The sequence below is a fragment of the Cydia strobilella genome, chromosome 13 (genome assembly GCF_947568885.1).
Source record: "Cydia strobilella chromosome 13, ilCydStro3.1, whole genome shotgun sequence".
Taxonomy (NCBI): Eukaryota; Metazoa; Arthropoda; class Insecta; order Lepidoptera; family Tortricidae; genus Cydia; species Cydia strobilella.
This window is the reverse complement of record NC_086053.1, coordinates 13,250,326-13,264,356: the sequence shown is the minus strand read 5'-3', so window position 1 is coordinate 13,264,356 and position 14,031 is coordinate 13,250,326. Positions and strand designations below refer to the sequence as shown.

General features: G+C 39.9%; 1 protein-coding gene across 1 annotated transcript in view; it reads right to left on the bottom strand.

The window, feature by feature from the left end:
- LOC134746846 (chromosome transmission fidelity protein 18 homolog) overlaps window positions 1-11,519 on the bottom strand; it is a 58,227-nt gene extending 46,708 nt beyond the window's left edge. The window contains exons 1-12 of the mRNA XM_063681414.1: window positions 11,307-11,519; window positions 10,359-10,764; window positions 9,050-9,203; window positions 7,854-8,030; window positions 7,423-7,572; window positions 6,788-6,857; window positions 6,247-6,375; window positions 5,503-5,665; window positions 3,204-3,429; window positions 2,171-2,316; window positions 876-1,043; window positions 476-539 (exon numbers count right to left, since the gene is read on the bottom strand). Of these exons, the coding sequence (XP_063537484.1) occupies window positions 476-539; window positions 876-1,043; window positions 2,171-2,316; window positions 3,204-3,429; window positions 5,503-5,665; window positions 6,247-6,375; window positions 6,788-6,857; window positions 7,423-7,572; window positions 7,854-8,030; window positions 9,050-9,203; window positions 10,359-10,764; window positions 11,307-11,394 (1,941 nt within the window). The 5' untranslated portion in view covers window positions 11,395-11,519. The remainder of the gene's footprint in view (window positions 1-475; window positions 540-875; window positions 1,044-2,170; window positions 2,317-3,203; window positions 3,430-5,502; window positions 5,666-6,246; window positions 6,376-6,787; window positions 6,858-7,422; window positions 7,573-7,853; window positions 8,031-9,049; window positions 9,204-10,358; window positions 10,765-11,306) is intronic.
- Window positions 11,520-14,031: the final 2,512 nt, after the last annotated feature.

Below are 14,031 nucleotides of genomic sequence, written 5' to 3'. Positions count from 1 at the left end.
AAGTACTGATCATCTGTTTGGCTGTTTAATGGACCTATGCCTTCATTTGATATGGCCACTTTAACTTTTAAAAAGTTTGGAACTCGACAAATAATGGAATTTGTATGCAACATTGCAGTCCCGAAATCGAGACTGCAATGTTTTTAACTTTTCAATTTTTTGACTGACCATAAACTACGCACTTCGCGACCTACTTTTTAACCGGCAACGTCGACTTTGCCGTCCAGTTTTGAGAAAAAAAAATATAGTGTATATAGGGGCTGGGCAGCCTCAGCAAAGAGTTTTAATCTCCACACAACGGAACTTATTTATACTTTTTATATATGCATTTTCACTATTGTGCTTATGAAACTTGTAATCTTACTGCTATTTACAAGCTTCGAAGCTTAAAAATTACTTTCCTTGCTAACCGCTGTTACGGACGCAAAACTAACACTCTTTATTTGTTTATTGTCTGATACGAGCAAATACTGACCTCTTGAGCTTGTGTTGGGAACTTTATTCTCTGCGGAGTTCTAGACGCCAATAATGTGTGACACCTGCAAAGATAAATAAAAATAAACCTTACTTCAATTATTGGTTACAACGTATGTTTTTTTTTTTACAATCGATGAAGTTACTTAATAAAGAAAGGCCTCAAGATTGTTATTCCGTATTATGAACTAAAAACGGTACGATTTTTTAAGTACTCTGCTGGCTGAACCCACTGCACCTTAAGTTTGAATATAAGCAATTCAGTGGTAAGTTTTTAGGGTTCAGTTTTAAAACTTTTAAAATGGCGGTAATGGTATAAGGACTCGAGATCCACGCGAGACTAGGTAGTTCTCGATTATTCCTTTTATAAGTATATCAGTATATAATGAAATGTATCTTACCTGGCTATACACAGAGGCAGGGCTCCGTACAAGGAGTAGTTCTGTGTCCGCAGCGTCCACGAGTAAATGGTGTCGTAGAACCGAAGCCAGGAGAGAGTTTCACAAGCTATGAGGAGCCGGGAGTCCACGCGAGCTTGGAGGTAGTTCTCGAAAATCCCATCTGCTAGCCTGGATTTTTTTATATTAACGTAAGGCTTAGTTTAATTACATTTGTAACATATTGGATTACAATTTAATGTGAGGTTGTCATGCATTCCTGACAACTAGAAGAGTGTGTAACCTCAATGGGTTCAGAACAAAAAGTATAGAGGGCAGTCCCCCGGTGGCGGATACCTCAGGTAATTTTTTAATAACAAGATTATTTTATAATAATTTCCTTACATTTGGTCTATCCGACACGCGTACGTGTATGCTCGTATAAAACCGCCCTAAGGAGCGTGCGCGAACTATGAAGGCAACACAGCGGCCCTCTGTTTATTTGTGTGCATTAACAATCAAGTTATTAATTCCGATTTATTGTTTTGTATTTTATTGTATTCATTTAATTCAAGCATCAACATGGCTCATAAAAGCTTTGAAACATAAAAAATCTATTAAAATTAACTCTAACCTCTAACAGGCCTCCTTCACTCGCTCAAGGTCACGCGCTATATGCCTACCGCTCGGAGTATCGTCGACGATACAACCGACAGAGGGCCGCCGAACGCCCGCCTGAGCGCTCGCACCGCACGTTTCCTGCGCCTACGCTTCGAAATGCCGAAACCACGTAATTATTGTGCAGAGATGGGTGTAAAGGTCAAAAAACAAAGGAAAATTTGTTGTTTTTTTCATTTGCGAGAGACAAAGAAAGGTGAAGCTATCTTTATGAATTTTGTCACTATTTATTTCTTTGAACATAAGTAGGTAAATCGTAAATTAAGGAGTTTGTTGAGTCAGGTATTATAAGTGTTGTTTTTAAATATTTGATTGACTAATAAAAAATATGGTTGATTCGCAACATTCGTTTTTTTACAATAATAGCATAAGTAATAGTACAACCCTAGCGCATTCTTACGATGACGCGTTGGCACGTGACTCGCACGGCGAGCAAGGCAGTCTCGACTCTTTGTGCGCGTACTTATGGTACATTTCTTCTCGTCCTGAGGAGCAGGTATTATTATTAAGATTTTGTAGTCTATTATAGCGTAGGTATTTTCGCTTTTGTATGGGAATGATGTATCTGTTACGTAGTAACTATTCATTAATCTGTGCCTCTAAGCAGTTTTTCGTAAAATTCCCTATTGACTAAAATATACCTGTCATATTCCCCGGCCGCTTGTACCGTCTTCAGTATGTCCGTGTCCTTGTCGTTGATGATGAAAATGGCCTGCAGCCCTTGCATGAGGCTCTTGTGGCAGTCCTTGGTGCCTATGGAGGCTCTCTCTACGTCCGCTACCGTCACCTAAAATGGAAAAATGTTTATGTTTAGAAATATTTAGCAGAAAACACGCGAAAAACATGCTGTAACAAAAAAAATTTAAAGAACTCCGCAAAAATAAGATAAGTTAACTAAAGGCCGTCTAGAAGACATCGCTCTTTGGTGCGCGGGACACGTTGGATAATTATAGTATTAGGACACTGGTCTCTCACTTGAACGAGTACAATACCTGACATTGACCATACCTAGGTAGGTACAATTGTCCTCTGACATTGACTGTACTTGACTACTTATATTATACTATTTTACCGTGCTTGATTTACCGTGTCAACATTACCTACAGATTTGGTCTTACTGACCTTGACCGTACTTGACCTGGATCGTATTTTACCTAGATCATACTCGATCTGACTTTGACCTACCTGGCCTTGTCCGTACTCGACCTTGACTTACCTAACATTGTCCCTACTCGACCTTGACAGTGCATAATATCATAGAGTAACTTATACTAGAGCGGTACTGTCATAGTAAATTTTGTAACCCCAGTAAATTCACTGCCATCTGTCGACACACTTTAAAACTAAAAATGAAGATTTATAAAAATACGATAGAATGTATTTAAATATAGATAAATGATTTTTTTTATTTGCATTAATTATTTTTATGATTTTGACTCATGTTCTTTCACTGATATGCGTTAAAATTGTTAAATAACAAACGAAACCGTCAACGCCATCTATACGACTGTAGGCCAAAACTAGTAGCGCCCTCTGAACGAGAATCAAATTTTCTTGATTTTCGAGGCACGTTTTTTCCTTAGACTGTATCCATCTATTACGGAGTTATATCTATCTTTGATAATATTGACCGCAGTTGACCTTGGCTGCACCTGACCTCGAACTTGACGGTACCTGAGCGCCTCCTTTAAGCCTGTCTAGGAAGCTGAGCAGATGCAGCGCCGCCCTGACGTCGGGGTGCGCGCGCGCCGCCACGGCCGCCGCCACGCGCGGCGCCACGCCGGCGCCGCCGCCCCCGCCCCCGCCCCCGCCGGCGCCCGCGCGCGCCGCCGCCAGGCTCAGGCGCGCCGACAGCCGCGGCAGGGACACGGTCGACACGAGGAGTATCAGAGACACCGGCCTGGAACATTACATACAGTTAGAGTCGGTTGCACCCAGCATTTTTTAATAACTAAAGCATACTACTCGATCCAAGATTTTTTGTCAGACAGTGGAAACTTTATAACCTTTAAATTTGTCGTGTATTACTTTATTATTTATTAAGTTTTAGTTTTAAATGCGCGCTACGTGTCTTTAGTAAATTTGTATGCCATATGGCGAAGCATAGTGATACATATTTATTATATGTACATTTAAGACCTACCGTTTACCTACCTATGTTTATCAAATAAATAATTTGGAATTTGTTTGTCATCGTTAAAGAGTTCGCTAAATTTTTCATAGTATATAATAATAATAATAATAAGCCCGCAGGGCAGCTTGTGGCGAGCTGTTGGGGAGTGACGACCCCACGGACCCGAGTGCTCCAGAGAGTCGGTCAGGGTCTCCGTCTCCGGCGTGTCTTCGTCGGTCGGAGTGGACCCCAAGGGGACCCGCAGGACTCTCAGCTCTGGCTTGCCTTCATTGGCCGTCCAGAGGGGAGTCGTAAGAGCTATATGCTCCAGGGGTGGAAGTGAAAGATGCATAAGACGCGAGTTGGCACAGTGGCTGTTAACAGTCACTGGGTAGAAAGCGGCGCACACCTCTCGACACCCCTGAGCCGCTCACACCGGTGTTGCTCCTGGTCGTCTTCACGACGGCAGTTTCAGGGGCCCATCTAGTCAGCGGCAAGTCACCACCTGCCTCGATAACGTGTTTTAACATTGTTATGGCAGGTGTCCGGACTTCTTTACAATAGCCCAGTCTCATTGTCCACCCAAACTTCAATCCATAGACCGGTATACTGTTCACTTTTTCTACAATAGTCCCAATGCCTGCTGCGACCGGTTCATGGGTGTCTATTGTTGCGCCTGTGAACGGGTTCCAGCAGGCGTTCTACATGACATTAAAGCTCTCCAAGGGGCCTCTACGTGTTGGATTTATATCCCCACGCAAGCCTATCAAAAGACCGGGATGCATAGGCCCGTGATATCCAAGGAGATACAAATAATAATAATAATAAAGTGTTTTATTGCAGGCATAAAAAAAAACCCATACACTTCTTAATAACTAACTATAAACTAGCTAAACTAACGAAAATAAAAATAAAAATATTGAGTATTAAATATAATTCAATACTCAATATTGTTATTTCCGGTTCTCATTCTGATGAACAGATAGCCAGTGCCTAAAAACATGACTATTTAAGTTCTCACTTATCGTCCTCAGAATTTCGTTCTTGGAACTTCTAATAGCTTCCCAAAAGGAGGCTACTCTTGCTCTGAGAATCGCGAAGAAGTCAGGTACTCTGGCCGTCGCAAACATGTCTGATGCACTACAGTATCTAGGCTTTTGCATCAGGATACGATATGCATCATTATACTGTACCCTGATGCTACTATACGCCCGCCTCGTGTACCTAGTCCATAACTGGCACGTGTAAAAGCTTTGGCAATATGCTTTAAATAGCGTGATTTTGACCTCGTCTGAGCAACGACCGAATTTACGTGCCAGCATATTGCAACGAACGGACAGAGCCCTTCTCTCTCTTTCAATATCTGCGTCATCGTGTAAGGTCTCCGTCACAATATGACCAAGATATTTGACCGACGTTGCAATCCGAACTGGTTGTCCATTCAAGAACACTCGTGGGACCCTGTCCGGACCCTTTCCACACCTAAAAACCAGCAGGTCAGATTTGTTCACGTTATATACCAATCCGTGATTAGCTGCATATCGCTCACAAATCGCTAGTAGGTCACTGATACCATGGATCGAGGGGCTTAGAAGCACCATATCGTCTGCATAGCTAAGGTTATTTAAGCAAACATTACCTATGTGACAGCCTATTCTGGTACTTCTCAGCTCCTCGATCAGGCCATTGACATAGATGTTGAACAGGTCCGGAGAGGTTAGCCCTCCTTGGCGCACGCCACATTCTAACCTATAATCATTAGAAAGTACGTCTCCCCATCTTACATTGTTTGTTTGGTTCTATATGACAACCCAAAGCTTGCTTTGGACCAATATGTACCTTGGTACATATTGGTCTTACCTTAACGGCCTTAAAGACGTAGCGTATAAATTATTGCATATGGCTATAACTGGTCTCCGTAAAGGCTGCGTCTTGGCCTTTTTCTTCCCAGCGCCCGCTGCAGCCGCTGTGCACCATTTCACTAACAATTCGACGGTTGGCAACGGGGCACCGTCGATCTCATCTGAAAGATATTAATAGCGTTATTCAAATAATTCCGTGATTTCCGTATTTTGGTTTTTTTCCTCGCGTTATCCCGGCTTTTTGCCACGGCTGATAGGAGCCTGGGGGCCCGCTTGACAACTAATCCCGAGAATTTTCGTAGGCACTAGTTTTTACGAAAGCGACTGCCATCTGACCTTCCAACCCAGAGGGTAAACTAAGCCTTGTTGGGATAAATCCGGTTTCCTCACGATGTTTTCCTTCACCGAAAAGCGACTGGTAAATATCAAATGATATGTCGTACATAAGTTCGGAAAAACTCATTGGCACGAGCCGAGGTTTGAACCCGCGACCTCCGGATTGAAAGTCGCACGCTCTTACCGCTAGGCCACCGGCGCTTGTAAATTTCAAAGGTTTATTTTAATGAGAACCATGACATGACATAGTCAGGTTATAAATAAAATCATAAGGATACCTATTATTTCTCTAAGTTCCAATTGATAAGTTTTACAAAAAATTTAAGTGACACAATATTTTTATAAATATATATAAAATTTTCGAAATAACGAGAAAAATAAATATTTAAAAATTAGTTTTAAGTACCTAGTATAAGACAGTTGGGTCTCCGGTCGGGGTCTAACACAGAGCGCATTAAAGTAGCATTGTGTAGCGCCGTTCTAAACGCGTCCGTACTGCGCTCGTCTGAAGCGTTCAGTTCTACTGGCCTGTAACCTGTAAACAAAAATGAATTATACCACGTTCTTGGGGATCTGTAGTCAACAAGGAACCCTTATAGTTTCGCCATGTCCGTCTGTCTGTCTGTCCGAGGCTTTGCTCCGTGATCGTTAGTGCTAGAAAGCTGCAATTTGGCATGGATATATAAATCAATAAATCGAACAGTCGTACAGCCGTACAACGGGGCGCGGGGCGCGGGCGCGGAGGCGGAGGACCCGATCTGCTCGAGTGGGGAGCGCCAACACATCCCTTTGTTAGCAATCTTCTATACCTACTAATAGCTCCAGGTTAGCCTTTTGTGACGGAAGGGTAACTACGGAACCCTACACTGAGCATGGCCCGACATGCTCTTAGCCGGTTGTTGTGTATTCTTCAATTTGGTATAAAGAGAGGTATTTGATTTGCTTACCCGCGAGCTTGGCTAGCAAGTGCGCCAGCGTCGTTTTGCCAACGCCAGGCGGCCCGCACAACAGCGCCACCTATAAACATTTAACCAATACTATTTTGCGTTGCGTTTGATATCAATGTAAGTAACGCGTAAAAGGTAGGTACATTATTTAATTATAATCAATTCAATACAGCGGTATTTTTTTAATACTACGTCGGTGGCAAACATGCATACGGCCCGCCTGATAGTAAGCAGTCTCCGTAGCCTATGGACGCCTGCAACTCCATAGGTGTTACACGCGCGTTGCCGACCCTAACACTCCGCACCCTCGTTGTGCTCTGGCAACCTTACTCAACGGCATGAACACAACACTATGAGTAGGGTCTAGTGTTATTTGGCTGCGGTTTTCTGTAAGTTGGATGTACTTCCCATGTATTTATTATTATTATTTTAATGTAGTTTTGCTACGGCACTATTGTCTTGAATTCCATTCTAAAATAAATCCTACCTTGTGGTGTGGTTGGCCATCTTCATCTACCTCCGGCTCGGCCTCTTTCTTGCCTTTTCATTTGTTGGTGAGCTGGGACTCGCCCGCGCACTTGCTGAACGTTGTCATCTGCTGCGGCTCTTTACTTTATTTTTAAATTAAATCCTACCTTGTGGTGTGGCCGGCCGTCTTCGTCCATCTCAGGCTCGGCCTCTTTCTTGCCTTTCCATTTGTTGGTGAGCTGGAATTCACCCGCGCGCTTGCTGAACGTGGTTCTCTGTTGCGGCTCTTTTGTCTTCACTTCTTTTTTGAAAACTATCTGAAATCAATTCGGTTTGATGTACAAACAGCAACACTCTCAACTGTTTATCGATGGACCTTATGCCTTTTGTAATAAGGTTTACGAACTGTCAGTTAACAGTGTGGGCGATGGTACAGTAATAAACGCAAAAGTGGAATATCATGTAATGCTTTCGGTCTAAGTTTTATACCTAAGGGTGGTATTACCACCTGTCACATTTCTTGGTTCAATGTGTATTTGCGTCACACGTTTTGCTTAATGAGAGAGTGAGACGCAATGCACATTGACTCTTTTTTTACCTTATCCCACAAATGCAGCCAATGCAGCAGTGCCCTATTAACTGGCTCTTCTGACAGCAGATCCACATAGGACTGTGGTTTGAACTTGTCCACCCACATGAGATTGTCATTTTCATCTTTCTCTACAACCTGCACCTCCTCAGGCTGGGCTTCTTTTTGTTTTTGCTTTTCTTCCAACTGGAAACAAGAGAGGAATGTTTGAAATATTTTAAGGAGTAGATTAGCTATAAGAACCAAGCGCTAATTTAAAATTCTTTTACAGAGATTTGCTAGTTAATGTTATGAAAAATAAAATGAGCGCTCAGAGAACAGTTTTGTTTGGAAGACTTCAAATAAATTAGGCAAAACATGGTTGCCCTTGCCCTCCGCTGAGACTCAAGACGCCTGGGAGTTTGAGATTTAAACTCTCTTTATGATACCTCTTGCTTTTATTAAACTAAAATTATGGCAGATTCTCAAAAAAATTAAGTGTTAAATTGTTTTTTTTGGACATGTGGTTTAAAAGTTAAACAGGAGGCATAGGAGGCACCTTATTTGGACGGCAGTGTATAGTGGATACTTGAGATTCTGTGAGGTGATGGATGCTAGGTGCTCAACTGTTCCAATATAATTTGTCTATGCTAATGTAATGTGCTATCATTGTTGTTATAATTGTTGCTGTTATAAGTATAATTATTACTGTTAGTCTAAGTTTCGTGACGCATTGGTTCAACTGTAATGTCATGTAAACATTTTTATCAATAAAAAAAATGAGAATAAGAATTAGAAATACTTCATTCGTAAACACACACACAGAAGAGAAAATCCACAAAAAAGAAAAACATATCCTAGCCTCATCTTAGCATGATGTTCGAGTCTTCCAATGCCAAGGGCCTGACACTCTTTGATAAAGAAAGATAGTCTTATTGCGATTCCTATAAGAGGAAAGAGAAAATAGTGCCATGTTTTGTCCTTATCACCGACCGGGTGGCATCATAGGTAGGAAGCGACGGCGAAATACCGAAATTTATAAGAGTGAAAGAGAAATAATCCTATGCTACCCTAATTTTATATGAATATTCTTTCTCTTACCCCCGGGCGACCGGTGGCGCGTCTATAATATGCTGATCTTCTGATACACAATACATATAAAATTAATGATTATTGTGAGTAGAAATGGAATGGTCCTTACAATAACCGATCAGATGCATACTTACAAGTTTTCGAGCCTCGGCCCATGTGTTTGCATAGTTGACATGCAGAGAGACACTCTCTTCTGTCATCTCGAGTGACTGTTCCCATGAGTCTTCGGACTCTAACCTTACATAGAACCTGTCTCCATCAGAATTGGTTAGCGGCATGAATGCCCATCTGAAACAATCACAAATAAATTACATTAACTCATATAAGCACAATTACATTAAGCTAAACTCGGAGCAAACATTCAAACAAAAACAAAATGCCTATTTTAAATTTATATTTGAGTATGTATATTATCAAAGTAGTCTCAACATGTCTGTTTGGCCCAAGAGATGACTGGTAGAGAATGCCTTAATCACCTTAATACAATGATTCCACCATTTTTACATTTTAGTGTTCCATGCAAATCTTTGTATTGACAAACAGAACACTTATGGGATCACTTTGGTCTTGCAAATCAGTTAAATGCGTTTTTCTCAGAGACCGTTTGAGGTAAATACCTAACATTTGACACAGTAATAGCAATTACCACCACTAATATTGTCAATAAGTCAAAACCGCTTATTTCTTATTTTAGGGGGAAATTAAGAGGGTTGAGAGGGGTAACCAGTTTTTTTTTATTAAACCATACAATAAAGTTTATATAATATTAAATATATAAATAAATTAATGAGCTTTTCTGTTATACAATAGGCTAGATGACAAATTTTCATTAATGGTATCATTGATCAGGTTTATTTTTAGGATTAAATGTCTATATGAGACACATTGCATTAAAGCAATACAAAAGTCAGAAATGATAATCAAAGCCAGACAGTCGTACTTCACTCGCGAAACGCTTCTAACAAAACGATAAGTGAATGTGACGTCAGTTCACTGAGAGCCTTAAATGTATGGACAAAATAAGAAAATTGCGATTTGTCGGTGAAATATTGCGTGTATGTATATAGTTGCTGTACAATATTTTATTGGATAAAATGTAAGGAATCGAATGGTACCCTTACTTTTTTTCCTTTTTGGAAGTTGAAAAATTTATTTTATTATTATTTTAATATCTACATTATTGTGATAAATTACTCATTTTCTATCTATGTTACTAGATTTTGTTATAAAATTCAACATGTGCCATCATCCCTATTCTTTCCTTAAATAGTGGCTCAATTTCAAAGATTGAGCTTTTCTAACTCACACTGCAAATTTCTTGCCAAAGGTATAGAAGTTTGATTCAACCCTGATATCAGAATATATACAAATACTCAAATGTGATGGACTAATTAGATTACCATACAGAGATACCCATACTTTGCTGAATTCTTGAATAAATACCTTGGTATATCCAACGAAATATTGTCTTTCACAATAAAGTTGGGCTTTGCCTCACGCTGAAGCCTGTTAGGCTCCAGAAGCATCTGCCGCAATCTCCGACCTTCTAGAATCTTCTGAATCAGCTCCTCATCTTCTTCCTCTTCAGTTTTCTGCTTCTTACTCGGCAATAAAATATCATCTTCGATATCCCCTATATCTCCAAATAAGTCATCTACTGTCCGTTTACTTGAAACCACGGGTGTAGCAGCTCGTGTAGGCTGGCTTAAAGGCAATGAGTTTATACCATCAATTTTTTCTGTTTCCACATTTTGACTAGCGAATGTAGGCAGATGTTTTTTTACTGTTGGACTAGAGAAATCTAGACTTCTTTTAGCTGGTAAAGGATTTTTCTTGACTACATTTTGATCTGAAAAAGAATACAGTACAATGAAAAATTTGTATCAAATATAGTTTACCAATGTACTTTTCTTCATGTTTGAAGAATGTTATTTCCGTACATTAGCCTTGGCTCTTGGTATCCTATTCACGCCTTACGCTGCGTATGATATCACACTGAATAAAAACTACTGACTGACTGTCACTGACTGTGACTGACTGTGACTGTGTGACTGTGATGGTCACGCTATTCACAGAAACACTTGTTAAAACGAAGCACAAATATATTTACAGGGAAATTTACAATATAGGTCTTGGTATGATGAGGATGTTTTTTAGACTGTGGCAACGTATTTAAATTTTTACAGTGACAAGGTTTTAAACAAAATAATAATGTAAACTGTATATAAACCTTTTTACAATAGAAGAGCAGAATACGTCATACTCCCGAGCGGGAAGAACCGGAAGGTTAAGCCATTAATCCAAATCATAGTCAAAAGGACTGACTAAAGCTCTACGCAGGCCTTCAACGCGTGCCCAAGGCCTTAGTAGGTAATGCTGAATGATTATTACCTGAACTATCTTCGTCATCACGAAGCATTTCGAGCTCATCGGCGTACATGAGCTCGTACTCTTCGTCGGGGTCCGGATAGTCAGCCATTGTGAATAAATTAAATAAACCGTGTCTAAAACAAGCTGCACAAAACTATTCACAGACAGGTATTTAATAGAATAAGCTGTAAAATCGTAAATATTATTATTTAAACTATTTAACGATACATGCCGCGAAATATGCGCGAAATGAAAACAAAATTATATATGTAACTGTCATGAGCGTCTTGCGTGACAGCTGTCAACATCAAAAAATCTAATCTAATTTGTTGAAATTAAAGCGTCATAAAGTTGGTCCTAAATAGCTTCAGTTTGAGGACTGTTTTTATTCAATACAAGATGGCGCTACTAGTCGTTACAAGAAGTCATTACAAGTTAACTAAAGCCAGAGGGGCTACCGCGAAAACCGAAATTCGCAAATTACGGGGATTTTTCTCTTTTACTCCAATGAAGGCATAGTTAGAGTGACAGAGACAGATGCCCGCAATTTGCGAACTTCGATTTTCGCGGTTATATATAGCCCTGACCAGAAATATATGATCATGCGCCATGTTGCGGAATTTCATTGGAACTAATTTCTTACACTGGCAAGAATTTTAATGAAAGTTGTCACTAGAACGTAGTGATTATATGCTCTTTGGTCACTGTTGTCAGTGTCATTGTGGCGGTTCACTTGAATAATGCTTAAGTGTTGAATATTAAATAATAAATGACCAAAACTGTACATATTTAGGACCGGAACATTGTTAATAATGCAAATAATAAACTGCTGGAAAAGAACAGTTCGGTAAATTAAACTATTTCGCAACAAAACATTTCCAAATTAACATCACTGATAGGTAAACAAATCAAAATGTCATTATAGTCTGGTTATTACGACTTAATTATTGTAGTGTTACGTTATACAAGCGAGGAAACACAGTAACAAAAATGAGTTTGAGTTTGAAAAATATTTACTATGGGGTTTGGAGACGATCAATTTTGTTAATTGACAATGTAGCAGAACCTATGTAAGGTTACGGAATATATACCTACATAGTAACATGACCATCATCATCATCATCATCATGGTGGCCTCTTGGTGATCCAATCTTGGATGTAGGCCTCTTCCCTTGAATGGAGTAAGATGATAGACGAAATAATTTTTCAGCTATAGAGCTGAGCTGATGGTGTGGCTAATAGAAGTCACACCATCTGGTATCATCATCATCATCATGTCAGCCGATAGACGTCCACTGCTGGACATAGGCCTCCCCCAAGGCTCGCCACTCCGACCGATCCTGTGCCGCTCGCATCCACCGAATTCCCGCGACCTTCACCAGGTCGTTGCTCCATCTCGTTGGAGGCCTACCGGCAGTTCGTCTTCCGGTACGCGGACGCCACCACCACCACCATCACCGCCACCATCTGGTATGTTACGACTAAATTAAATATAATTATGTAAATTTATATAAATTTGTAGGTAAATTGGAGGCATCGATTACGTGGATTACTGAGGTTTTATGCTGCCCAAGAAAAGCAAACCAAAAATAAAAAAGAAAATGCAATTACTCGACATTGACCTATGTGTGATAGTAAGAAAATACATGAATGTTATATGGCAGAAAAGAAGTACCGACTATAAAAAAAAGTGTGGACACCAAATAAATGGGTTCTGAATCATTTTTGATTATTCTGATTTTGATTACGGTGAATAAAAGTATGTAAGTCAAACGAGTTGCCAATCCACATTGTTCAGACTGTACTGAACTGTTGCCATATAAATGAGAATAATAGCGCCCTCTTGACAATGATCATATATTCCTGGTCAGGCTTTATTACTTGTATATTTGTATGTTACAAGTACTGTGTACTGTGTAGCCTCAAGCACCTAAAGCAGAAAAAAACACTAATTATTTATAAGTATACCTGCATTAAATTTATAGCATTCACGTGTCCTTACGATCAGCAGCAGAATCTTTTAATTCAGCTCAGTTTGTTTCACTAAGCAATATCTCTTATACTGTTGGTCAAGCAAATTTTGTCAGTAGAAAAGGCAACAAATTAAAAAAATGTAGGCGCGAAGTGTTGTCGTCCCATGGAATATTTGAATTTCGCGCCTTTTTCTACTCACAATTTGCTTGACCAACTATATTTATCGTCTCGTATTTTTTTTATCACTAACAGATTTATAAGTTTTGCTGTGCCTTGTACTAACAATAATATGGATTTTTTATTCGTTGATTGAATATTGAATTGAATTGAATTACCTATCTTGACCAGGAAAATATACTAGATGACGCTACTAGTTCTTAACAATGTTTACCACTTACACAAGGATTAAGTCATCCATGCCCTACAATAATCTCTGCAAAATTTCGAATCTAATTTTACTTCTAGTTAGACCAAGCTAAGTTGGCAGCGATTTTGATAGGACAGACTGTCAATTGTTATTTAAACGTTATAATTTCATAGAAGATTGACATTTCAAATAGCACTTGCACAGTCTGGGCTATTGCTACCAACTTAGCTTGGTCTAACTCTAGGGTTATTTTTGCATTTATAATGTAATCTGTCCTATCTGCCTTTCCGCCTTGACTACGATAGGATTGATTGGACTAAACTACCAGGGCCGGATCTAGGGTAGAGCGAGTGGAGCGGCCGCTCTAGGCGCCGGATGGCAAGGGGGCGCCAAAATGGCAAATGA